The following is a 27525-nucleotide window of genomic DNA, read 5'->3' on the forward strand; positions in this document are numbered from 1 at the left end:
TTGGAGGCATTTCCGGTAATTATAGTAAATTAAACATCAGATTCAGGACATTGACAAATGAAGATGTGTTTTGTAACACTGACTTTGATGAAGATTTATCATACTTGTATGTAAATAAATATCTGCAGTGCATAATGATTTAGAGTGTCACCATGGCTCCCTGACACTATTTCTTTCCTGACAACTGCAGACTAAGTATCCTGTCACTGCCCACATGCATTATACTGTTCATTCAGGGATCACTTTTAGCTACGCTAATTAAAATTATTGTCACATTTTTGCCCTTAAGTTTTTGAAAACATCAGATTTTTTATTGCATTTATTTTTTTTTTCTTTTAGAGCACATTTTAAAGGGCCAATCAATAAATGTGACTGCAGCCGCATACAATATTAAGTGTGCTTTAACATGCATTGCAGTACGTTTTCAGATTTAGACTGCCCCCTTTCACTTGACATGAATGGAAAATTGGACTGCTGCATACTGGATACAGTATTTTGAAAAACACAAATGACACACGTTTCTCTGCTGAGAATTGGTTCTACAGATGTAAATGGTTTTTGAAATTTCCATGCAGTTTGCTTTTGGTCCAAAAATCGTACATGTGATCCCTGGCAACATTTTCTATAATCCCCTTTCTGTCATATTTTGATAATTTTCAAAGACTGTCCTAGCTTTTCTTACTTAGAAGGTGCTGCCTCCGTCTTAATAGAATTGTTCAAATTAGACATTAAGTCCCACAGCGCATTACTTCATTAGCTGTCACATGTGACATGCTCATTGACAGTCAAAAAGTATGTTTTATTCTAGAAACAGAAAGGAGAAAAGAAGATGTTGTCATGTGGTTTACAAACCATGATGAAAAACCTGCTTATGGTTAGAAAAAAAAGCCAAGCCACTAACATTAAACAGTTATGGCGGAGGATGCTGTTGTGCAGTTAAACTGCATCCATCACCAAAACTTACTCCAAAATGTAGAAATGTATATAGTGATTAGAATATCTTTGTGTGTAATAAATATGCTGTATTCATCAAATCTTTATATGCTGCACCTATAACTGTAGTGCTGACTTAACCACTTGCCGACCGCCGCACGACTATTTACTGCGGCAGTCAGCCCCTACTGGGCAAAACGACGTAGGGCTACGTCGCTTGCCCACGAGCCTCTAGGGGGCGAGCGCTCCTGCCCCCGCTCGTTCACTAACATCCCCGCGCGAGTGACTGGCGGCTCCGATGTCCGCCGGTCACTCGCGATCTCCCGCTGGAGAGGGAGAAAGGCAGGCAGCTAATGTATACAAAGCCGCCTGTCATTCTCCCTGGTGTAACTGCAGAGACTATACGATCCTGCTATGTAGGATCGTATGTCTCTGTGGTTACATCACATGCCACGCCCTCCCCCCACAGTTAGAATCACGCCCCTAGAGATACATTTAACCCACTGATCAGCAATAAAGTTAACCTCTTCCCTGCCAGTGTCATTTTTACAGTAACAGTGCATATTTATAGCACTGATTACTGTAGTAATGTCACTGGTACCCCCAAAAGTGTCATAAATGTCAGTCAAGGGTCCGATCTGTCCGCCGCAATGTCGCAGTCCCGCAAAACAAATTGCAGATCACCGCCATTACTAGTAACAATAAAAATTACATAAATCTTTCCCGTAGTTATGAAACGCAATAACTTTTGAGCAAACCAATCAAAATACACTTATTGCGATTTTTTTACCAAACATATGTAGCAGAAAACAAATTGGCCTAAAATGTTAAAAAAATTTAGATTTTTACATTTTTTTTTTGGGGGGGGGGGATTTCATATAAAAAATTGTGAAAAATATTGTTAATTTTTTCAAAATTGTCGCTCTTTTTTTTGTTTTTAGCACAAAAAGTAAAAATCGCACAGGTGATAAAATACCACCAAAAGAAAGCTCTGTTTGTGGGAAAAAAAGGACGTCAATTTCATTTGGGTACAGCGTCGCGCGACCGCGCAATTGTCCGTTAAATCATGCAGTGTTGAATCGCAAAATAGGCCCTGGTCTTTGAGCAGCCAAAAGCATGCAGTTTATCTGTGTGTGTGTTATTTAATTGTTAAAGTGTGCAGAATAACACGGTACATAGTTTAAATAAAATATATAGGCCTCTGGTGCCCAACCTGGGGTTGCTTGTGATTCTTGTCATTCTTGATGTAATTATTGTGCGGCCCTTGAATCCCAGCAGCCCGTAGTCAGTTTTTTCTTTGTCTAGATCTGGGGTTGCTAAACTTCAGCCCTCCAGTTGTGCCTAAACTATAAAGTCTGTTCTGCCTCTATCTCTGAGAATCATGCCTGTGGCTGTCCATGTCCTTCCTTTATGGGACTTCAACAGCTGCAAGGCTGAAGATTGCCTGCCCCTGGCCTGAATGGTTAGTCAGGGACAATGAAGGAAAATATTATTTCTCTTACGTCCTCCGACAGTCGCCGCCTCTTCATATTCGTCACATATGGGTATTAGACTTTGCTCCGAAGGAGTAGCTAGGCAACAGAATATGTTAACAATAAAGCTTTAACATATCCCACCCTCAAGGGGTGGTCCCCTCAGTCAATACCCTCCTACTTCCTGCAACCATATCTCAGTTTTAATGTCTAGCTTGTCAGGAGTGGCTGGCTCTCTCTGTGCTGGGACTTTTTGTCCCAGACTCTTTCTTCTTTTTAATATTTTGTTTGAGTTTTCTCTCTACCTTTACTTAGCTGTTATTTTTGTCAGCATTAGTTAGTTCTTCGGACGAAGAGGATCATGCGGACTGGGTCTCAGGCTGATTCCCCTGGTCGCAGGTCGTGGGTCAGTGGCTTCCCAGTCTGCCATCGAGCGTTCAGCCAGGTAACGCTCCTGGCACAGTGAACGACCCATCCCTGTTCGGTGCAGGGATGATTGGTGAGGTGGCTACCTCACCGGACGCTGTGCGGTTTCTTAACCTCCATTATGTGCGTCTTGAATTGCGACTCTCCCTGCCTCATGTGCAGCGGCTTGTTCGCCTGTGCGGGTTCCCCACGCCATGTGAGGTAAGTGTATTTATGTGGGGACCTGTCTGTCTGGGGGGGTCTCAGTCTGGGACTGTGTAACCTGCCTTTAATCACACTGCTTGTCTCCCTATCTCTCGGCTGCATGCTGTGGGCTGCAAGGGGGGGGGGGAGCTGTATGACACTGTGTGTGTCAGGCTGGGCAGTGTGAGGTGCTGTGTGCTGTGGGGCATGTTTTTTCTTGGCATGTTTGGGCATATACAGCGATCGCTGCGGCGATCTAACATGTATCCTTATATTGGGATGTAATGTGTGTGTTTTTTATGCACTGTGGAGCGGCGTTTTCGGCGCCAAACGACGCCATTTTACCGGCGCCCGCTCCGGCCGCATGGTTTACATGCACGGCGGCCATTTTCTTGTAGCCTCCATAGGCTTACATAGAGCGCCCTGGCAGCATCACTTCCTCTCTCCTGGAACACCGATCGAGGCAGCAGCAGCAGCGGGGTCTCCTCAGGTTTTATCCTTCTGTTCTTGTTATCCATTGCCTGTACTCAGTTTGTATATTCCCTGTGGGGGTCTCATTGTTGCCTGAGTGTGGTGCGGTGGGCTGCGCTTGCCGCGCTTGCTAAAAGGGGGCAGTTAACCCTTGGTTGTCTGGCATTACAGGGGCAATGGATTCTCAGGAGGGCAAGTTTCCCACAGTATTGGTGGAAAGCCAGGGGACCGCTGTTTCCCCCCCAGGGGGGGATTTAGCCACTATTGTGGCTGGCCTTGCTGCCCAGGTGCAAATGCTGGTGGCTGCTCACTCTACTAAACGGCCCAGAGTTGCTCTGTCCTCTGATTCTGAGGGTGAAGGTGATGGGGCTGTTCTGGCAGGGACCCCCCTATCGGGGTCCCGCTCCTCTCTTGATCTAGTGGGGTCTGAGGTAGAGGCTGAAGTTGAGGGGGTTGATAATTCTCCCCCTGGCTCGCCTGAAGAGCTTGCAATCATGGATGAGTTGATTGCTTCCATTAAGCAGACGCTACGTTTGCAGGACGAAGTGTGTCCCCCCGCTGCTTTGGCGGCTTATGGGACGCAGAGAAAACGCAGGACGCCGCAGGTTTTTCCCTGCAATGCTGATTTTCAGCGCGCTGTTAAGGATCAATGGCGCGATCTGCGCAAGCCTTTTGCGGTACCAAGTAAATTCAAGCTGCGTTATCCTTTCTCGCCTGCCACTGATGAACGGTGGTGTGTGCCTCCGCCAGTGGATCATGCAATTGCGGTTTTGAACAAAGCCACTGCGATTCCTGCAGAGGGTTCCCCTGTTTTCCGTGATGCCACGGATAGGAGACTGGAGTCCCTTGCCCGTCATACTTATTCTGTTACGGGCTCTATGCTTAAGGCTCTGTTTGCTTCTCTCATGGCGGCCCAGGCGATCGCAAGTTGGACGCAGATGCTTAGGTGCGTCCTAGTGGCCGATTCGGCCTCGGCGGCGACCCTGGATATGGTGGATCAGATCCACCAGGGTGTCATGTATCTGTGTGATGCGGACCTGGACCTGATTCCGTTGGCTGCACGTGTGCACAGCGTGGCGGTGTTGTCTCGCCGCCTGGTTTGGTTGAAATGTTGGTCGGTGGACCAATCTTCACGTAAGACCTTAGCCAATCTACCTTATGATGGGTCTCGCCTTTTTGGGGAGTCCCTGGATGTGTTGATTAAGGGGATCACCGGGGGTAAGAGCACTCTCTTGCCCCATTTCCCCAAGGCTAAGGGGGCTTCTGGGAAGAAGCATGCAAATTTTCGGCCCCCTCAGGGGTCCTTTCGTGCCTTTCGGCCGCACTACAAGGGCAAACCGTTCAAAGGCCAAGGCTCTCAGAAGAAGCCCTGGTCTGGGAAACAGAAGTCCGGCCAATCCGGACCTGCTGCCCATAACAGTTCGGCCTGAAGGGGCGCCCTCACCCAGTTTTGGGGTGGGGGGACGCTTGCTCGGTTTTCTTCAGCCCTGGTTGGCCCGTGTGCGGGACAGATGGGTTCTGGAAATCGTTCGATCTGGTTACAAGATCGAGTTTCTCTCTCGGCCGGAGAGCAGATTTTTTCCCTCAAATCTTCAACTGTCTCCAGAGCGACTGCGGGATCTGCACCTGGCGGTGGGGGACCTGAGGGCTCAGGGAGTGGTGGTTCCGGTGCCTCATCGGGACAGATTTCGGGGGTTTTATTCCAATCTGTTCACCGTGCCCAGGAAGGAGGGCAAGGTTCGTCCGATTCTGGACTTGAAGGCTCTGAACCGCTCTGTGCGGGTTCGCAAGTTCCGCATGGAATCCCTGCGCTCGGTGGTGGCTGCCCTGGTTCCGGGGGAATTCATGGCCTCCATCGATTTGAAGGATGCGTACCTTCACATCCCCATATTCGAGGGTCATCAGAGATACCTTCGATTTGCCATTGCGGAGGATCACTACCAGTTCGTGGCGTTGCCCTTTGGTCTCGCCTCGGCTCCGCGGGTCTTCACCAAGGTGCTTGCACCGGTTCTGGCATTATTGAGGGCCCAGGGCATTTCTGTCCTGGGGTATCTGGACGACATTCTGGTTCGGTCTGCGACCAGACAGGGTCTGGAGAAGGACCTGTCTGTCACAATGCAAACTCTGCAGGAGTTTGGTTGGACGATAAATGTTCCAAAGTCGACACTGAGTCCGTCGGTTCGTCTCCCTTATCTGGGAATGATACTGGACTCGGTGCAGGCGAAGGTCTTCCTGCCGGAAGACAAACTCAGGACTCTTCAGGAGGAAGTCAGGTCCCTCAGGGACGTTCCACACTCGTCTCTGCGGACGTGTATGAGATGTCTGGGATTGATGGTCTCGGCCTTCGAGGCGATTCCTTTCGCGCAGTTTCACACGCGGGGTCTCCAAGCGGAGATCCTGTCCAAGTGGGACGGGCGACCTCAATCTCTGGATCTTCAGATCTCGTTGAGTCATCGCACCAGGGAAAACCTTCTGTGGTGGCTCCAGTCCCCGTTGGTGTCCGGGGGCAAGTCGTTTCGTCCGATCTCGTGGACGATAATCACCACGGATGCCAGCCTGTCGGGCTGGGGTGGTGTTCTGGGCGTTCTGTCCGCCCAGGGGACCTGGTCGGAGGGGGAGTCTTCCCTCCCGATCAACATTCTGGAATTGCGTGCGATAAGGCTCTGTCTTCATCGCTGGACGGACCGGCTGCAGGGCTGCCCGGTTCGGGTGCAGACGGACAATGCCACGGCGGTGGCCTACATCAACCACCAAGGGGGCACCAGGAGTGCCCGAGCGGCTCGAGAAGTGGCCGACATTCTGTCTTGGGCCGAGACTCATGTCCCGGCGATAACGGCGGTTCACATTCCGGGAGTGGAGAACTGGCAGGCGGACTATCTGAGTCGCCAGGCCCTGGATCAGGGGGAATGGTCTCTCCACCCGGCTGTCTTCCAGATGTTGTGCGCGAAGTGGGGTCTTCCAGATGTGGACCTGTTCGCGTCTCGCCTCAACTACAAGGTGAAGAGGTTCGTGGCAAGGACGCGCGACCCTCGGGCAGACGCGTCGGACGCGTTAGTGGCCCCGTGGCATCAGTACAGGCTGATGTACGCGTTTCCACCGATTCAGTTGCTGTCCAGGTTCCTTCGCAGGTTACACTTGGAACGCAGCACGGTGATTCTTGTGGCACCGGACTGGCCTCGCCGGTCCTGGTACGCAGACCTCGTGAATCTGGCGGTCGACGCCCCTTGGCGTCTGCCTCTTCGAGACGATCTACTGTCTCAAGGACCGATTTACCATCCTGCTTTACAGTCGCTGGCTTTGACGGCCTGGCTGTTGAGACCGAGGTCCTGAAGGAGAAGGGTCTCTCTCCAGAGGTCGTTCATACTTTGATCAACGCGAGGAAGTCTTCCTCGGGGAAGGTTTATTACCGTACTTGGAAGGCCTATTTTGCCTGGTGTGAGTCCAGGGGGTTTTCACCCCGCACGTACTCGGTTTCCCGTGTGCTGTCTTTCCTTCAGACGGGTGTCGATCAGCGTTTGGCGCTGGCTACGATAAAGGGTCAGGTGTCTGCTCTGGCCGTTCTGTTTCAACGTCCCGTGGCTTCCAACCCATTGGTTGGCACCTTTGTTCAGGGTGTGCGGCATCTGGTTCCTCCTAGGAGGGATCCTTTGCCCCCTTGGGACTTGAATCTCGTTCTATCTGTGTTACAACGTGCTCCTTTTGAACAGATCAGGGAGATCTCGTTGTCTATGTTGTCCAAAAAGGTCGCCTTTTTGGTGGCGATCACTTCGGCTCGCAGAGTGTCGGAACTGGCGGCTTTGTCCTGCAAGTCTCCGTACCTGGTTGTTCATTTGGATAAGGTGGTCTTGCGACCTAATCCTTCTTTTCTGCCGAAACGAGTTTCGGAATTCCATCTTAACGAGGATATTGTTTTGCCTTCGTTGTGCACGAAGCCTAAACATCCAAAGGAGGTGAGATTGCACTCTCTGGATGTTGTTCGGGCGATAAGGGTTTACCTTAAATCGACTGAGTCTTTTCGTAGGACGGACTCCTTGTTTGTTCTTCCGGAGGGTCCTCGGAAGGGCATGGCGGCTTCGGGCTCTACCATCGCCAAATGGATCAGGCAGACCATTGAACAGGCCTATGCTTTGCAGGGGAAGGTTCCCCCTGTACCTGTGAAGGCGCACTCTACTAGATCTCTGAGTACGTCTTGGGCCTGCCGTCATGGGGCTTCTGTAGCCCAGGTGTGTAAGGCGGCGACTTGGTCGACCGTGCACACTTTCACAAAATTCTACAAAGTAGATGTTCAGGCATCGGCGGATGCTTCCTTTGGCCGCAAGGTTCTTAGTGCGGCTGTTCCCTAGGGTCCCTTGTTGGGGACTCCTGGCTGTTGGGATAGTTTTTTGTATCCCCTGGTTTTTTTGTCTTTTCCTGGGTTGTTGCTCCTGTTGAGCACTTATTTTTGCTGTTGCCCAGCTGGTTTCCTTCCTTTGGTAAGGTTCCTTTCTTTGATGTGGAGACTGCGTTGCCTTTCGGCGCGGATGCGTTTCCCACCCCTCATGTTTGCACTGCTTTGGGACGTCCCCATATGTGACGAATATGAAGAGGCGGCGACTGTCGGAGGACGTAAGAGAAAACGGAATTTTTGTAAAATCTTACCTGTAAAATTCCTTTCTCTGAGTCCTCCGACAGTCGTCGCCCCCGCCCCTCTTTTGGGGTTTGAATGTATACTCTACTGCTATTCCACTAAAACTGAGATATGGTTGCAGGAAGTAGGAGGGTATTGACTGAGGGGACCACCCCTTGAGGGTGGGATATGTTAAAGCTTTATTGTTAACATATTCTGTTGCCTAGCTACTCCTTCGGAGCAAAGTCTAATACCCATATGTGACGAATATGAAGAGGCGGCGACTGTCGGAGGACTCCGAGAAAGGAATTTTACAGGTAAGATTTTACAAAAATTCCGTTTTCTCTTTTGTTCATTGACAGACAGAGCTCCTGATCTTCATAAGTATTGGGTTATACTGTCCTCTACAGGAGTAGGACACTAGGCAGAAAAAGAATCTGGCTATGCCTATGGGCAGTCCCAGGGGGTATACTTCCTCTCTCTGCAATAGGTTTTTTTTCTGCCTAGTCAGGAGTAGGGACCTAGTTCTTTGCTGGGATCTATGGGCTTGGCAATTTTTTTTTTTTTTAGATAGAAATTTTTTTCTCCTGTTTTTTTTTTTTTTGCTGTGAGATCTATAATCAACTACCGGACTGGGTGATGGGCTGGATAATCTATATCCAGTATTCACCCCAGTCTGGCCAGCGAACGCGAGCAGACCTCAGCTCCGCGTTAGATCGGGCGCAACATAGCCCCACTGGACAGGGTCTGACCTGCAAGTTAAACGTCTCACGAGGTAGCATATGACCAGCTCTCGACCCAAGTCGCAGTGTTCCTCCTGGCCGACAGCCCCCCATTTTGATGTTGAGGGGTTTTGTTTGGAGCGGTGCTCGCCTGGTTCCTGGTATGATGAGTAGCTGTCCCCTTTCTCCCACTGGAGAGTTTTGGGGTAGATGTGGGCCCCTCCTTGGGATAGTCAGACCCCTGGGTTCCCCTCCTACCCATCAGGTACCCCCCTTTCATCTGTCCCCTATCCTACCCCCCTCCTCTTATGCTGGGGCTGTGTGGGTGGTCTGGTTTACCTCCTGGGGTGGGGGCAGGGCGCTATAATGAGGGGGGTGCACCCACGGCGACCGGACGATTGGCTGTGCGAGGGGGTTGTACATGGTGGGGACTTTTACCAGGGCCCCCTCTCCTGCCTGGACCTGTCCTCGAGAGCTAGGGATCCTCATTTTGTGGCAGCCATGTTTGTGTAGTCCAGCATCCATTTTGCGGTGGTTTATCATTTAAAAATAGCACCATCCATGACAGTGGAGCCCTGTGGGTGATGATTTCTGCGGTGGGATCCCCTCCTCATCCCCTGTGACTGACTTCTGGACCTTTTCACTTCCTGATTGCTGTGGAGTGCAGAATATCTTATCTCTACTGTTTATCCTTGGGAATTTTTTGCTGTTCCCACCCCTCATGTTTAACACTGCTTTGGGACGTCCCAATGGTTATGAAGATCAGGAGCTGAGTCAGTCAATGAACGAAAGAGAAAATAGGATTTTTGACTTACTGTAAAATTAATTTCTCTGATGTTCATTGATGGACACAGCACCCACCCCTCTGTGGAGTTGTAATTCTTCTGACACTGCTTGTAATAAAACTGAGTACCTATTGCAGAGAGAGGGAGTATACCCCCTGAGACTGCCCATAGGCATAGCCAGATTCTTTTTCTGCCTAGTGTCCTACTCCTGGGGGGGCAGTATAACCCAATGGTTATGAAGATCAGGAGCTGTGTCCATCAATGAACATCAGAGAAAATGATTTTACGGTAAGCCAAAAATGCTATTTTAAACAGATTTCTATTAGCTAAATTATTTGGTTTTAATCCCTTCACAGTTTTTAATTTTTATGTGCTATCAATTCAATTTTCTATTTTCCTGTAATTTTTTTCTTCTTAGACCTTTTGTAATGGATCTTGCTGACTCGAATATTAAATGTAGTCCCAGCAATTATTTAAGGATGCTGTGGGGATTCTGGCTTGTAAGGAAACTGTAATACCAGTAATCTTTTGCAATTTTCATAACATGCTACCAGTCTCTTGTTAGTCTCTTGAAGCTTGTCTTCAGTCTCCAACCACACCGGTAGCATGTCTGCAGTTGTTGATTTTGTATTGCAGTCTTTGACAGTCTTTTCTGTAGCATTTCCTACACTAAACCTTTTGTGCAGTGCTTTGGTTATGTCATGGGCCACACAAGTAGAATGACCACAACTGATGAGGGCAATAATGGTAAATTTGTACAGACTAAAATCATCTGCGTTGAGGTATCTTTGTTATAACAAATACTTGGATGAAGTGGCCACTAAGCAATTGTGATACTAATAGCTCATAAACAATAATTATCTTAGAGCGGTGCTAAATCTAAAATCAATACTACAGAGCAATAAATACTATACACCAGAGCTTGACAAATTTGCTGAGAATCTAGGAGCCAGCTAAAAAAGTAAAGAGCCAGTTTTTTACATAGAAATTTTTTTTCTCCTGTTTTTTTTTTTTTTGCTGTGAGATCTACAATCAACTACCGGACTGGGTGACAGGCTGGATAATCTAGATCCAGTATTCACCCTAGTCTGGCCAGTGAGCGTGCGCAGACCTCAGCTCCGCGTTAGGTCGGGCGCAACATAGGTCTGGGTCTGACCTGCAAGTTAAACGTCTCACGAGGTCGCATATGACCAGCTCTCGGCCCGAGTCGCAGTGTTCCTCCTGTCCGACAGCCCCCCATTTTGATGTCGAGGGGTTTTGTCTGGAGCGGTGCTCGTCTGGTTCCTGGTATGATGAGTAGCTCTCCCCCTTCTCCCACTGGAGAGTGTTGGGGTAGACGTGGGCCCCTCCTTGGGATAGTCAGACCCCCGGGTTCCCCTCCTTCCCATCAGGTACCCCCCTTTCATCTGTCCCCCATCCTACCCCCCTCCTCTTATGGTGGGGCTGTGTGGGTGGTCTGGTTCACCTCCTGGGGGTTCTTACCAGGGCCCCCTGTCCTGCCTGGGCCTGTACTCGAGGCCTAGGGATCCTCATTTTGTGGCAGCCATGTTTGTGTAGTCCGGCATCCATTTTGCGGTGGTTTATCATTGAAAATAGCAGAGTCCATGACAGTGGAGCCCTGTGGGCGATGATTGCTGCGGTGGGATCCCCTCCTCATCCCCTGTGACTGACTTCTGTATCTTTTCACCTCCTGATTGCCGTGGAGTGCAGAATATCTTGGTGGCTGCAGGTGCCTGTTTCTGCTGGATTTTGAGTCTGGTGGGGTTTTCTCCCTCTCTGCTGAGGATTGCTTGGTGCTTTGTGCCTGGCGCCTGGGTGGTGCTGCCAGTGCAGTGGGGATGTCCATTTGCAGTGTTTCGCACTTTTTGTGGGGTCCCCCTGGTGACTCATGGAGTCTTTGGGGCACATCCCCCCACCTGATCCCCTCTCTGAGGCTGCCGGGCCCTCCGGGTCCCAACCATCCATCGATGCACTGACGGCAGTCCTAGAGTCCTTTGTGTCCCAGTTGGAGTCGGCTTTCGAGCGACAGGCTAGCAAAAAGCTCCCCAGCCTTCACCTGTCTCACCTGTCTCATCAGATCCTGAATCTGATTCGGCCGCCGACGACTTGGGTCACCCCGCTGGGTCTGTGGCCATGCTCCCAGAATCCTCAGATAGTGTGGATGATTCTTCCACATCTGCAACTACACACAAAAATGCGCTGGTGGAAGCACTGATTGTATCTGTGCGTGGGACCTTGAAGATGGAGGACAGAGGCGCAGGTTCCCTTTGGCAATCACAAGCCATCTAGAGCGGCAAAGGTGTTTCCTTTCCCTGCCTATTTTCACAGAATTGTCGCTAAAAAGTGGTGAGGACCAAAGCTTCCCCTTGGGGTCCCTAAGCGATTTACTAGGCGTTACCCCTATGAGGAGTCTCTTATTAAGAAGTGACCCTCCAGTTTCCAGATTGAACAAGGCAACCATGATTCCAGTTGAAGAGTCCCCAGCCTTTAAGGATCTGGCTTACAGGAAGGCGGAGGCTGTGGCCCGCAATATGTACACTCCAGTGTTAATTTTGGCAGCAAATTTCAATTTAGTTTTAGTCTTAGTCTTAGGACAAAAATGGCATTTTTAGTTTTAGTCCTATTTTAGTCTTCTGCAAGTGTTTTAGTTTTAGTCGTATTTAGTCGACTAAAACTCCAGTATATTTTAGTCGACTAAAACGCCCTACATTTTAGTCGACTAAAACTCATTTTAGTCATCTATAATCGAATGGGTGTAGTTCAATTGTAATTTGTAATGCATTATTTAAGCATTTCTCTACAATTTCCAAACTCATTATATACTACTGCTGGTCCTGGAGTGAAAAATCTAATATGTTATTATTTATGCTTTGAGCATGCACCAGTGTTAATTTTTGGCAGCAAATTTCGATTTAGTTTTAGTTATAGTCTTTTGACTAAAATGCCATTTTAGTTTTAGTCGTATTTTAGTCTTAAGACTAAAATGCCATTTTAGTTTTAGTCGTATTTTAGTCATCTGAATTGTGTTAGTCGACGAAAACGTTTTAGTCGGTTTTAGTCGACGAAATTAACACTGGTACACTCTTGCTGGTTCGGCACTGAGGCTGGTATTCAGCATTGCCCTGGTGTCGCAAACTCTGACCGAGTGGGCTAAGCTTTTACGCCATGACCTGGAGGTAGAACAGCTCCCCCCTGCCTTTGCTGAGCTGGTGGACCAGCTGGTCCATAGGCTGCAGTTTATCTGTGATGCCTCTTTGGATGGGGCTCCCCTAGTGGCTCGGTTCTCTGTTTCGGCAGTGGTCCTTCGATGTGTCATTTGGCTTAAATGCTGGTTTGCGGACCAGACTCATAAAAAAGGTCTTGACTAATCTCTCCTTTCAAGGGGGTCGTCTGTTTGGGGCTACCCTGGATGACATCAATGAAGGTCTAACGGGGAAAGAATTATTTTTTTCCGCAGGCTACTAAGGACAAGGAACCTCGTCGTAGACGTGGGCCCTCCTTCTCGGCTGACAAGGGCTCAAAGCTTTTTAGGGCCTCCTCTGGAGGATCCAAACAAACCGGGTCAGGCTTCTCCAGACCCATGGACAAGGCTCCTTCAGCAGGACGGTGCGCCCTCATCCATGTGTGGGGGGGGAGTCTTTGTTGGTTTCCGGACCCGTGGACTTCCCTGGTACAAGACAAGTGGGTCCACAAAGTCATTCAGTTCAGCTATAAGATCGAGATTCACTCTTGTCCCCCGGCAAGGTTCTTTCCTTCCAACTTGTGCCTGTCCCCGGACTGTTTGGGGCAGTACAAGACCTGTTGCTTCAAGGGGTGATTGTCCCGGTTCCGACTTTGGAACATTTTCAGGGTTTTCAATCAAACCTTTTTACAGTTCCCAGAAAGGAAGGCAAGGCTTGTCCAATCCTGGACCACAAGGCGCTGAACTGCTTTGTGTGGGTGCAGAAGTTCAGGATGGAGTCCATTCACATGGTGGTAGCATCCCTGCATCAGGGGGATTTTATTGCCTCTATCGACATCACATTCCAAAATGTGCCTGTCACCAGCGCTTCCTCTGCTTTGCCGTGGGAGAGGAGTATTATCAGTTTGTGGTGTTACCCTTTGGTCTCGCCTCTGCTCTTCGAGTTTTAGCAAAAGTGTTAGCCCCGGTGCTAGCTTTTTTACGCCAATGGAGGATTGCGGTACTGGGCTACTTGGATGACCTCTTTCTGCTAGTGGAGTCTCCTACTGCTCTGGTGGAAAACCTGGAAATCTTCATATGAACTCTGAGGGAGTTCGGCTGGATTCTGAATTTTCAGAATTCTGCTCTGGTTCTGTCCACAAAGCTGGACTATCTGGGTCTGACTCTGGACTCGGCCTCAGCCAGAGTGTTCCTTCCTCTGAACAAACTCCAGAAATTGCTGGCTGCAATTTGTCTCCTGCTTTCCAGCAGATGGTCATCTCTCCGAACTTGCATGTGAGTGCTGGGCCCTAATAGTGTCTACCTTCAAGGTGGTTCCATTTGCTCAGTTCAATACTAGGTCCCTGCAAAGGGAGATTCTGACCAAGTGGGACAAGTCTCTGCAGTCTCTGGACATTTAGAGTCGGGGAACGAAGTAGTCCCTGATATGGTGGCTTCATTCTCTGGTGCTTCGACTGGGCAAATCCTTCCTCCCCTTGTATTGGACTGTGGTCACCAAGGATGCCAGCCTGTCTGGCTGGAGAGGCGTACTCAGCAAAAAATTCTGCTTAGGTGATCTGGACATTGGAAGAGTCCAGACTACCGATCAAGGTCTTGGAACTCTGATCGATCAGACTGTGCTTGGACTATTGGACGGATCGTCTTCAGGGATGTCCAGTGCACATTCAATCAGACAATGCCACGGCCATGGCTTATGTCAATCACCAAGGGGGCACAACAAGTGTCCTGGCAGCTCTGGAGGTAGCTGGCATTCTAACCTAGGCAGAGCGGTTTGTTTCAGCCCTCTCCACCGTACACATTTCCGGGGTGGAAAACTGCCAAGCGGATTAACTTAGTTGGCAGGTGTTGGACCAATGGGAGTGGTTCCTTCATTCGGAGGTGTTTGATCAGTTGTGTCTCCGAAGGGGCATACCCGAGGTGGATCTGAGGTGGATTTGTTGGCATCGTGGCTCAACAGAAAGGTGCAGAGATTTGTGGCTCGGTCACTGGATCCTCTGGTGGACACCACAGATGCGCTGGTGGTCCCATGGGGTCAGTATCATCTGATTTACGCCTTCCCTCCTCTCAAGCTTCTGCCAAGACTTCTATATAGGATCGAGGCAGAAGGAATTCCGGTCATCTTAGTGGCTCCAGACTGACCTTGCTTGGCTTGGTATGCTGATCTGGTGTGGCTGGTCGCCGATGTTCCTTGGAAGCTTCCTTTCAGGGAGGATCTGTTGTCCCAAGGACCAATCTTCCATCCTGCTTTACAGTTGCTGGCTTTGATGACTTGGCTGTTGAATGCCAGGTGCCGATGGATAGAGGTTTATCTGAGTCGGTGATTCCAACGCTGTTAAAAGCTAGGAAATCTACTTCTAGGAAGATCTACCATTGTACATGGAAAAGACGTACAGTGCGTGGTGTGAGTCTCTTAAGGTTTATCTTCGCTCCTTATCTGTGGCTCGGATCTTCCTTCAATGGGGGGTTGAACAGAAATTGGCCTTCAGTACCATCAAGGGCCAGGTGTTGGCTTTGGTGGTCTTCTTCCAACAACCCTTGGCCACACACTCCCTGGTGCGTACCTTTCTTCAGGGTGTTCAACATTTGGTTCCTCCAGTGTGGTCTTTGTTGCCGCCTTGGGACCTCAATTTGGTGCTTTCGGTTCTCCACTACGAGAGATTCCCTTGCTTACGCTGTCTCAGAAGGTGTTTTTTTTTGGTGGCTATCACCTCTGCACGCAGGGTGTTCTCCTGTCGTACACCTTACTTGGTGATTCACAGAGATAAGGTGGTTCTTCGGCTCTGTCCGTTGTTCCTCCCCAAAGGCTGTCTCTGAGTTTCTTTTGAATGAAGACATTGTGTTGCCTTCCCTGTGTTCCAGGTCAAAACAGCCGAAGGAAATTGCCTTGCATGCCTTGGATGTGGTCCGGGCAATTAGGGTGTACCTGGCAGTTACAGAGTCTTTTAGGAAGTCAGATTCACTATTTGTGCTCACGGATGGACCTCGGAAAGGGTTGTCAGCTTCCTCTGGGACCATTTCCAGATGGATCATACAAACGATTATTCAGGTCTATTCTATCAGGGGTCAGGTTCCTGCTTTCCCTGTCAAGGCACACTCTACTAGGGTGCTCAGTGCCTCCTGGGCCTTCCGTCATCAGGCATCAGTGACGCAGGTTTGCAAGGCGGCCACCTTGTCATCAGTGCATGCTTTCACAACGTTCTATAAAGTGAATGTGTTGGCATCTGCGGATGCTTCTTTTGGCCGCAAAGTTTTGCAGGCTGCTGTTTAGAGGACCTGATCCTCTTTGAGGGTGTATTGTTTTTTTCAGGTGGGCTTCAATTTTTTGGGTTGAGCTCCTGTTTCCTAGTTGGCTACTGTTTATCCTTGGGCATTTTTTGCTGTTCCCACCCTCATGTTTAACACTGCTTTGGGACGTCCCAATGGTTATTAAGATCAGGAGCTGAGTCAGTCAATGAACGAAAGAGAAAATAGGATTTTTGACTTACTGTAAAATCCATTTCTCTGATGTTCATTGATGGACACAGCTCCCACCCCTCTGTGGAGTTGTAATTCTTCTGACACTGCTTGTAATAAAACTGAGTACCTATTGCATAGAGAGGGAGTTTACCCCCTGGGACTGCCCATAGGCATAGCCAGATTCTTTTTCTGCCTAGTGTCCTACTCCTAGGGGGGCAGTATAACCCAATGGTTATGAAGATCAGGAGCTGTGTCCGTCAATACATCAGAGAATCAGAGAAAGATTATAACATTATTTTAGAACACCAGAGAAAATGATTTTACGGTAAGTCAAAAATCCTATTTTAAACTTATTTCTATTAGCTAAATTATTTGGTTTTAATCCCTTCACAGTTTTTAATTTTTATGTGCTATCCATTCAATTTTCTATTTTCCTGTATTTTTTTTTCTTCTTAGACCTTTTGTAATTGATCTTGCTGACTGGAATATTAAATGTAGTCCCAGTAATTATTTAAGGATGCTGTGGGGATTCTGGCTTGTAAGGAAGGAAACTGTAATACCAGTAATCTCTTGCAATTTTCATAACATGCTACCAGTCTCTTGCTAGTCTCTTGAAGCTTGTCTTCAGTCTCCAACCACACCGGTAGCATGTCTGCAGTTGTTGATTTTGTATTGCTGTCTTTGACAGTCTTTTCTGTAGCATTTCATACACTGAGTGTGCAGTGCTTTGGTTATGTCATGGGCCACACAAGTAGAATGACCACAACTGATGAGGGCAATAATGGTAAATTTGTACAGACTAAAATCATCTGTATTGAGGTATCTTTGTTATAACAAATACTTGGATGAAGTGGCCACTAAGCAATTGTGATACTAATAGCTCATGAACAATAATTATCCGAGAGCGGTGCTAAATCTAAAATCAATACAACAGAGCAATAAATACTATACACCAGAGCTTGACAAATTTGCTTAGAATCTAGGAGCCAGCTAAAAAAGTAAGGAGCCAGTTTTTTAATTCCGCTGCCTAGCGCCCAGAACTGCATGTCCCGGGCGTCAGGCAATGAGAATTGCTCACGCCTGGTGCCAAGTGAAAAAAGACTGAAAATGAAAACAACATCACTTCCGGTTTACTCGGCTGCCGAAGATGCAGATTTAAAAAAAACTGTCAGTATTCAAAAATGCAGATTTCAGCATTTTGAATACTTTAAAGTGCAGTGGAGGGGTCTGGGGACTTTTAGACCCCAGATCCCTCCTAAAGAGGGCCTATCACTGCCTATTACTATCACAAGGAATGTTGACGTCATCTTTCACAATATACAAAAAAATTAGGCTAACTTTACTGTTTCGTTTTTTTTTAAAGTTCAGTGAAATGTAGTTTTTCCAAAAAAATTGCATTTGAAAGACCTCTGCGCAAAGACCGCATGAAAAAAAAAATATTGCAACGACAGCCATTTTATTCTCCTAAATCTTTGCTAAAATAAATATACATAATGTTTGGGGGTTCCAAGTAATTTTCTAGCAAAAAACTGATTTTAACTTGAAAACAACAAGTGTCTGTAATAGGCTTGGTCCTTAAGTGGTTAAAGTACACCCAGTCCGTCCGGCATACGATCTCGGAGGTCACATGCGTGGTAACGCCCAATGTGACTACGTGACCCCTAAGATCGTCATCGTATGCCAGACATAGCGGTATCACCCAGGTGTCACTTACGGCAAGTGGGTGAGAGACGGATCGGTATCAGGTGGGTGGGTGGAAGATGGAGCGGGTGAGAGACAGAGCAGTATTGAGTGGATGCCGAATGGAGCAGTATCACTTACGGCAAGTGGGTGAGAGATACCGATCTGCTAGCAGATGTAATGTGGAATTGCTTATATCTTTAGTTTGTACATATGTAAGTGGCATATTCAATAACATTTGTAAACGGAATTATGCTATGTGACTTCATTTTACCCTTACATGAGCATCACAACCTAATGGTTGGAGGAGGAGACTAGTCCTAGACCATGACATAAGATGTACAAAATATCGGCCCATATTCCATGGCAGGGATCTGCGATTTTTAGCGGAACTGCGACATTGCTACGTTGGTTCGCGCAGGAGAGGCTGCCTGCCACAGTATATCTGCAGCGGGCGGTCTTAATGTGGTTAAGCTAGTCCACAAACTGTTAAATGTTATCAATGTAGCGACCATACCACAGAATGCAGCTCTGGAAGGGATTACAAACAGAGAAGAGGAAGCTTTCGATCAACATGCCTATGTACAAATTCGACAACGAAGGTGAAAATGTTACCCCTATTGACGCATCGCATAATTGTAAGCAATACTGATCATCAAAACCAAAGAAATTGTGATGTAATAAAAATTCAAAAGCTGCCAAAAGAAAGGCTTGCAGTCTTTCGTTATATTTTCCGTATTTAAAGGGATGTTCTTTAATAGATAAAATAGCTAGGCCATGTGGAATGAAAGAATAAAGGTAATGTACATCCAAAGCGACCCAGGTTTAACCATCCTTCCAAACAGGAGCCTTCACATGAGAGAAAACCATCTTGGTGTCCCTACTGCGGCCTGGTAATTGCTTTACTGAAGGCTGAAGGTAAAATTCGACTCATTTACTGAGTACCAATATTAAACCTATAACTGCCACAATAGACCTGCCCTCTGGTTTGTCTTTAGGTTTATGTATTTTTGGAAAGTGGTGGAACACTGGGCTCACAAGATTTTCCTTAAAAATTTATTCCTTTTGCCTGTTACTAACAATCACTATACTCTGCCCATAAATCAAAAGGTCACTAAGACAGGATTTAAATTTCTGTTTCTGACTACTAGGGAGAGCTTGATACGTGGAAGTATCTGTCAATTGTCTGCTTTATACTGTTCTTTACTGAGAACCACCACCAAACTCCTCTTTTCAGCCGCTCTAATGACTTTATCATACCAATGTTTTAAATGTTCCAAGGCTGTAAAATGAAACTATTCAAAATGCGAAAAGTTTGGGATTATTTTCTGCTAGCATCATTCTTGGGTCTAGTTTCATGACATCTTTTTCTTAGTAACCAGACAGAAGAGAATTTAATTGTGCTATTTTTGTTAATGGCACAAGATCATGTAGAAATTTTAAAACTCAGCAGGATAATTATATATTACAGATTGAGAAAAATTGGCAACATTGACAAGTAAATTGCAGATTAAATTCAATGTTAATAAGTAAATGTAAGGTTCTCTACATAGATCTTGGCAACATTATTACCACCTATACACTGAGAGGAAAATAGAGTCAAAGTTCCTTGGGAACACTGACTAACAATATGGTAATTTTCTAAATGCTAGAAAAACATCAGTTCTTGGGATAGTTAGAAACCAAATACAGTGGCAAGTATGTGAATCCCTTGGAGTTAACTTGTTTTCTGCTGTAATTTGCCATAAAGTATGATATGATCCTCATCGAAGTCAAAACAATAGACAAACACAATGTTCTTAAGCTGATAACACACAAACAATTCTAATATCTCTGAATAACCTCCACATCTTTATTGAACATACCCATTAAATATTTACAGTGACTAAGGAAAAATTAAGTGAACCCTTGGGGTTAATAGCTGGTTGAACTCCTTTGGCAGCAAATGATTTTAAACAAGCACTTCTGGTAGTTTTGGATCAGACCTGCACAACCTTTAGGAGAAATTTTTGACCATTCCTCTTTACAAAACCCATCTAAGTCAAAACAATAGACAAGTGCAATGTGCTTAAGCTGATGACACACAAACAATTCTAATTTCTCACGTCTTTTTTTAACATACCCATCAAACGTTTACAGCGCCGGAGGAAAAAGGGTTTTAGCTCAGATGCATTTGTAGAATGATTGGTGTGAACTGCTCTCTTGAGGTCATTCCACGGGATCTCTATGGGGTTAAGGTCTGAGCTCCGACTGGGCCACTCCAAAAGGTGTATTTTCTTTTTCTTAAGCTGGTCTGTAGTTGATTTACTTCAATGCTGAGGGTAGTTGTCCTGCTGCATCACCCTACTTCTACTAAGCATTAGCTGGCAAACAGCTACCTTGATTTTATCCTGTAGAATTTTTTGGTAAACTTGTAAATGTATTTTCCCCATGAAAAGAGATGGCAAGTGGTCCAGGCCCTGAGGAAGTGAAGCAATCCCTTTATATGATGTTCCCTCCACCATACTTCACCATTGGGATTATGTATTGATGTTTGTAAGCTGTGCCCTTTTTGCACGATATATAATGCAGAGTATTCTTCCTGAACAATTCAACTTTTGTTTTACCCCTCCACAAAAATGTTCCCGGTAGCCTTGCAGATTGCCAAGTTGCTCTTTGGCAAAATTCAGGTGCACAGCAACGTTTTTTTGGAGGATAGTGGCTTCCACCGTGGTCTTCTGCCATAGCTGTGTAAACTGTCAGCGCTATATAAATCCTGTATGATAGTAATAATGGACACCCTTCCTCTTTAAAGACTTACATATGTTAGACTCATGAACAGGGATGTTTGATAGTTCCAGTGATGTCTTCAAGCCTTTAGCTGTTACTTATTTACCATATTGCAGTGAAGGAGAAGGTGCAGTCAGAAAGAAGATTAGGCCATCATCCCTAAATATGAACATAGAAGAAAGGAGCAGACCCCCTCAGTAGCGGGATATATGAACACAAAAGAAAAACTAGTATGATGATCAGTGCCCTCGGTATCAGTGTAAACAATGTGCTGACAGGCTTGCCGGTTAATGGTTCTCCTTTCCTCCCACAGACACAGCGTGGGAGGGGAGGACTGCCGATAACCAGCAAATCTGTTTACATGTGACAAGCTGTGATTGGACACATCTGATTACATAGTAGGGGGCTGCTGTGGTTGGCCTTTAATCGCGATTTGTGATCAGCTGTGTATGAAGGACACTGGTCACAGAAAGCGCCAGATGCATGCCTGGGGGGGCGTGGGAGGCGGGATTCTGGGAGGACATCAATGCGGGAAGCGGATATCTGACTCCATATGTGCAAATTACTGACTCCAATTATCTTTAGTTGAAGTAATTATTTTGTGGGTTCAATTACTCTTTAAATTACGTTTTTACAGCTGCTGTTTGTGGCTTCAGACATTTTTTTTTTCTGCACCCAATAAACTCCCCAGCATGTTATCCTATGTGTCCATGCACACATAGGCTGCTATCAGCAGTTTTTGGCAGGGGCGTTTTCTGGCTGGAAAAAAACCTAGAACTAGTGGGGTTTGAGAGGAGTTTTTCAGCTGTAGAAATGCTCTAACTGTGATAAAAGCTTAAAAACGCTGAAAACGCAGCTATTCTGTGTTTATCAGCATTTTTGAGCCATTAGCCTTTGTGGGGAGTATAGTTTTGCTAAAAAAAGCTAAAAATTGCTACAGCTGAAAAATGCTGAAAAACTCCTTCTTTAGCTACAGCTTTCTACTGGTGTTATGATAACGTCCAGTGTGCATAATGTATGAATGTTTAAGGGCTCTTTCACACGGGCGTTCAGTTTTCTTTGCCCGATCAGGTCCTTTTTTTTTTTTTTTGAAATGGACATTGTGTCATCCGGTCCGTCTGTCCGTTTTTCATCCCATCCGTTTGCGGATGAAAAACGGACATAATGTATCTCTATGTAAATACAGATGTCAGCAGATGACACCACTGACATCCGTTTTTGTGTCCGTTCCGTTTTTTGAACGGAAGAAAAAATAGGGTTCTCTTCCGTTCCAAAAAACTGAACTGAACTGAAAGGACGAAAAACGGATGTCAGCGGATGGTCATCCGCTGACATCCGTATTTACATAGAGATACATTATGTCCGTTTTTCATCCGCAAACGGATGGGATGAAAAACGGACATACGGAACGCCCGTGTGAAAGAGCCCTAAAGGTGTGTTCAATAAAGACACAGAAAATCAGAATTGTTTGTGTGTTATCATCTTAAGCACATTGTTTTTGGATCAGATCATGTTTTATGGCAAATTGCTGCAGAAAACCAGTTAATTCCCATGGGGTTCACATACATTTTCTTGCCCATGTAATGTACACACATTTATCCAAGGCTGATTAAAAGATTTGTCTTTTTTTTTTTTTTTTTTTTTGTAAGCAGTACATTTTCTTAAGCTATGAAATTCCATGTTGCATATACTTTAGCTTGAAAGGAGCTTGACAATTTGGTTTCAACTAACGGAATCCAAGGAATAGTATTGGAATATTTTTGTCAAGCCATGTTTTTGCCCCTGTAAAGCAAATTTGGCAACAGTTGCTTAATGATTTTTGTGTACTGTCTGCATCTGGACCAAAACTGTCATGTTTTGTTTTAGGTTGACCTTGATTGACATTTTTTTTTCTTTCAATTTAGTTAGCTATGTAAATAGCTGACATCTGGTGATTCTCCAGTGCCACCTACTGGATATGACAGTGGTTAGCAACATCCTTATAGATCATTATAGTGAACACAACTGAATCATCATTCAGATATCTTTGGTATAATTTTAAAATGCCAGCATACCCTTCCAATTTATTATTTAGTGATACATTGTACAAAATTACACTTGCAGTAATTTTACTTCAAAGAAATGGAATTTCACAAAAAATGTAATTGACATACTATTAGCTTTAGTATAGAATTTTAGATAATACAATCTAAATTCCAAAACAAGTTAGGACACTGTGTAAAATGTACAAAAATAACAGAATGCAATGTTTTGCAAATCTCATAAACTTATATTTTATTCACAATAGAAAGTAGAAAATATATCAAATGTTTAAAATGAGAAAATGTACCATTTTTAAAAAAAAGAAAAGAAAAAAAAGGTTATTTTGAAATTGATGGCAGCAACACATCTCAAGAAAGTTGGTAATGGTCAGAAAAAGCTGACAAAGTAAGTGGTACTAACAAGGAAGTGTTGGGATAACATTTTGCAACTAATTAGGTTAATTGGCAATAGATGAGCTTAGCAACACCAAAATACCCGGAAGAACACGGAAAACAACTGTGGTGGATGACCGAAGAATTCTTTCCCTTGTGAAGAAAACACCCTTCACAACAGTTGGCCAGATCAAGAACACTCTCCAGGAGGTAGGTGTATGTGTGTCAAAGTCAACAATCAAGAGAAGACTTCACCAGAGTGAATACAAAGGGTTTACCACAAGATGTAAACCATTGGTGAGCCTCAAAAACAGGAAGGCCAGATTAGAGTTTTCCAAACAACATCTAAAAAAGCCTTCACAGTTCTGGAAAAACATCCTATGGGCAGATGAGACCAAGATCAACTTGTACCAGAGTGATGGGAAGAGAAGAGTCTGGAGAAGGAAAGGAACTGCTCATGATCCAAAGCATACCACCTCATCAGTGAAGCATGGTGGTGGTAGTGTCATGGCATTGTCATGTATGGCTGCCAATGGAACTGGTTCTCTTGTATTTCTTGATGATGTGACTGTTGACAAAAGCAGCAGGATGAAATCTGAAGTGTTCCGGGCAATATTATCTGCTCATATTCAGCCAAATGCTTCAGAACTCATTGGACAGCGCTTCACAGTACAGATGGACAATGACCCGAAGCATACTGCGAAAGCAACCAAAGAGTTTTTTAAGAGAAAGAAGTGGAATGTTATGCAATGGCCAAGTCAATCACCTGACCTGAATCCGATTGAGAATGCATTTCACTTGCTTAAGACAAAGCTGAAGGCAAAATGCCCCAAGAACAAGCAGGAACTGAAGACAGTTGCAGTAGAGCCTGGCAGAGAATCACCAGGGATGAAACCCAGTGTCTGGTGATGTCTGTGTTTTCCAGACTTTAGGCTGTAATTGACTGCAAAGGATTTGCAGCCAAGTATTAAAAAGTGAAAGTTTGATTTATGATTGTTAATCTGTCCCATTACTTTTGGTCCCTTAAAAAGTGGGAGGCACATATACAAACTGTTGTAATTCCTACACCGTTCACCTGATTTAGATGTAAATACCTTCCACCTGTGTGTTATTTAATTTCAGTGTAAATACAGCTGTTTGGTGCAGTCCTCAGAGGTTTGTTAGAGAACCTTAGTGAACAAACAGCATCATGAAGGCTAAGGAACACACCAGACAGGTCAGGGATAAAGTTGTGGAGAAGCTTAGAGCAGGGTTAGGTTAGAAAAAAAATATCCCAAGCTTTGAACATCCCACGGAGCACTGTTCAATCCATCATCTGAAAATAGAAAGAGTATGGCACAACTGCAAACCTACCAAGACATAGCTGTTCACCTAAACTGACAGGCCAGGCAAGGAGAGCATTAATCAGAGAAGACCCTTGGTAACTCTGGAGGAGCTGCAGAGATCCACAGCTCAGGTGGGAGAATCTGTCCACAGGCAACTATTAGTCATGCACTCCACAAATCTGGCCTTTATGGAAGAGTGGCAAGAAGAAAGCAATTGTTGAAAGAAAGCCATGAGAAGTCCTGTTTGCAGTTTGCCATGTAGGGGACACAGCGAACACGTGGAAGAAGGTGCTCTGGTCAGATGAGACCAAAATTTAACTTTTTGACCTAAAAGCAAAATGCTATGTCTGGTGGAAAACTAACACTGAACATCACCCTGAACACACCATCCACACCGTGAAGCATGGTGGTGACAGCATCATGTTGTGGGGGTGCTTTTCTTCAGCAGAGACAGGGAAGCTGGTCAGTTGATGGGAAGATGAATGGAGCCAAATACAGGGCAATTTTAGAAGAAAACCTGTTAGAGTCTGCAAAAGTCTTGAGACTGGGGCAGAGGTTCACCTTCCAGCAGGACAAAAACCCTAAACATACAGCCAGAGCTACAATGGAATGGTTTAGATCAAAGCATATTCATGTGTTAGAATGGCCCAGTTAAAGTTCAGACCTAGATCCAATTGAGAATCTGTGGCAAGACTTAAAAAATGGTGTTCACAGATGCTCTCCATCCAATCTGACAGAGCTTGAGCTATTTTGCAAGAATGGGCAAAAATGCAACTCTCTATAGATGTGCAAAGCTGGTACAGACATACCCAAAAAGACTTGCAGCTATAATTGCAGCGAAAGGTGGTTCACAAAGGGACCCTGTACAGACATATAATGATTTTCTTCCTTTATTGTGTTGTAGCTTTATATGAACTAGAAAAGAGAACAGAGATGTAATATTTTATACTTTTTAAAACTGGCACATCTACAATGCTGTATCGGTTTTGGGCCAACATGGCTTTCATATGTTCTTTTTACGACGACTGTTAAATACAGGCAGGTGTTCATATTCATGTGTTAGAATCGCCCAGTTAAAGTCCAGACCTAGATCCAATTGAGAATCTGCGGCAAGACTTAAAAATTGCTGTTCACAAATGCTCTCCATCCAATCTGACAGAGCTTGAGCTATTTTGCAGAGAAGAATGGGCAAAAATGTAACTCTCTAGATGGGCAAAGCTGGTACAGACATACCCAAAAAGACTTGCAGCTATAATTGCAGCGAAAGGTGGTTCGACAAAGTATTGACTCAGGGGGGCTGAATACAAATGCACGCCAAACTTTTCAGATATTGATTTGTAAAAAATTATTAAAACCGTTTATCATTTTCCTTCCACTTCACAATTATGTGCCCATTTGTGTTGGTCTATCACATAAAATCCCAATGAAATACATTTATGTTTTTTTTATTTGTAACATGACAAAATGTGGAAAACTTCAAGGGGTATGAATACTTTTTTCAAGGCACTGTATATAAGACTGTGTTAAGCCATGTTTTTTGTATTCATGCAAACATTTCAAAAGGTCAATCTTAAATTTACTTGATCCTTCTCCATAAAATAAGAACTGTCATCCAGTTTATAAAAATTGTCACAGTGACAACTAGGAAACTAATGGCTTCAGAATGGGAATGTTGGCCACTGGAGTTCTGCAGGTATGGAAGCAGCTGGTGTATGTTTCAATATACCGATGTTAATTCAGCACCATAATATCAAATTTGGGTGCAAAAAACGTTCAATTCTGGATTGTATTGTAGCTTCCTTTTCATTTGCATAGATTTTGAATGGGCCCTAATGCACAAACACATTGTCGAATTGTCAGTATGGTCAAGTGAAAAAAACAGGCCTACATCCCAGTATTTACAATTGTAAGAAGGAAGAAAACCCCCACTATGGGACTTTTTAGGCCTAAGTATCGCCAAACACTCAAAAGTAGCAATTAATTTTTTAAAATCTCAAATACAAATGTTATTTAAAAAAATACACCACAACACATTAGCATTACATCACATAACACATAGATGTGAACAAAATGAATTGTTTTGCTGACGCGGAAGATGTATGTGAGCATAATATCCCATGTTAGCGCTTGTGGATTACACCGCAACAATATATGAAGATGTTCCATTAATGTAAAACAAAAATGTGATCAAAATGTGTCAAAAAATATTTGGATAGGTTATGAAAAAGCATTTTTAAAATTGTTGTACATGGGTATACTTTATTTAAGAATTAAATGTTACCTTTATACAGAATGATTTTGTCAATACATGGCAAGCTCTTTCCTCTAGAATTTAAATGCTTTGAGCTTATTTCTTATGATGTGAGGAACAGTTATGTGAGAGATAAATAGTATTGACTTCATTTTAACAGTTCAGATGCTGCGGTGTGGTGTATTTGACTGACTGGCTGGAGATGACTGAGATGGATTGGCCCCCTGATTCCTGCTGTGTGAAAGAATACCCAGGATGCTCCAAACAAGCACACCACGGAGATCTTAGTGATTTGTATCAGGAGGTAGGAATTTCTAACCACATCTGATAATTTTATCAAATCTTAGATGCCCTGCTGAACATCCGAATGAAATAACAGGCTGACTGCTTTATATATGTGGAAATACTTGCTATCAGCCAGCTAATGTAATGTACAGAGTAATTATACATGAGTAAGAATTATTCATTAAAGGATTTTATTTTAATTTGTAATTTAGACCTCTTGCTCTGTGTGAAGTTGGCTTCAAAGTCTTTCAAATGTACTAGTCACAGAAGAATTCCGTAAAACAACAACATGATAGTGTGAGCAAATAATAATACTGAAGTATCCTGCTAATGCAGCCGCTGACAAGGCCTTAGAAAACAGTACTCATTTGACTTTTGAGTTAATAAATATATGCTTATGCCACTTTAAATAAGCATATTAAACTGAAATGCTGTTTTTGCATAATCAATGTTTGCTGACTATAGGTTGTCAGTCATTCGTGATCCACAGACCACTTTAAACCAAGTGTCAGATGAGGTGGACAACTTATGCCTATGTATAGCAATGTCTTTTGTCAACGTCTTAT

At 45.0% G+C, this 27525-nt stretch overlaps 1 protein-coding gene across 3 annotated transcripts in view; it reads left to right on the top strand.

Moving 5' to 3' along the window:
* Window positions 1–27525, top strand: part of TSPAN12 (tetraspanin 12) — a 314722-nt gene that overhangs the window by 269261 nt on the left and 17936 nt on the right. For all 3 annotated transcript variants that reach the window (XM_082255661.1, XM_082255660.1, XM_082255659.1), the window contains one exon: window positions 26835–26978. In XM_082255661.1, coding sequence (XP_082111787.1) covers window positions 26835–26978 — 144 coding nt within the window. The remainder of the gene's footprint in view (window positions 1–26834; window positions 26979–27525) is intronic.

This window comes from Pelophylax lessonae, assembly GCF_965119305.1.
Source record: "Pelophylax lessonae genome assembly, chromosome: 4".
Classification (NCBI taxonomy): domain Eukaryota; kingdom Metazoa; phylum Chordata; class Amphibia; order Anura; family Ranidae; genus Pelophylax; species Pelophylax lessonae.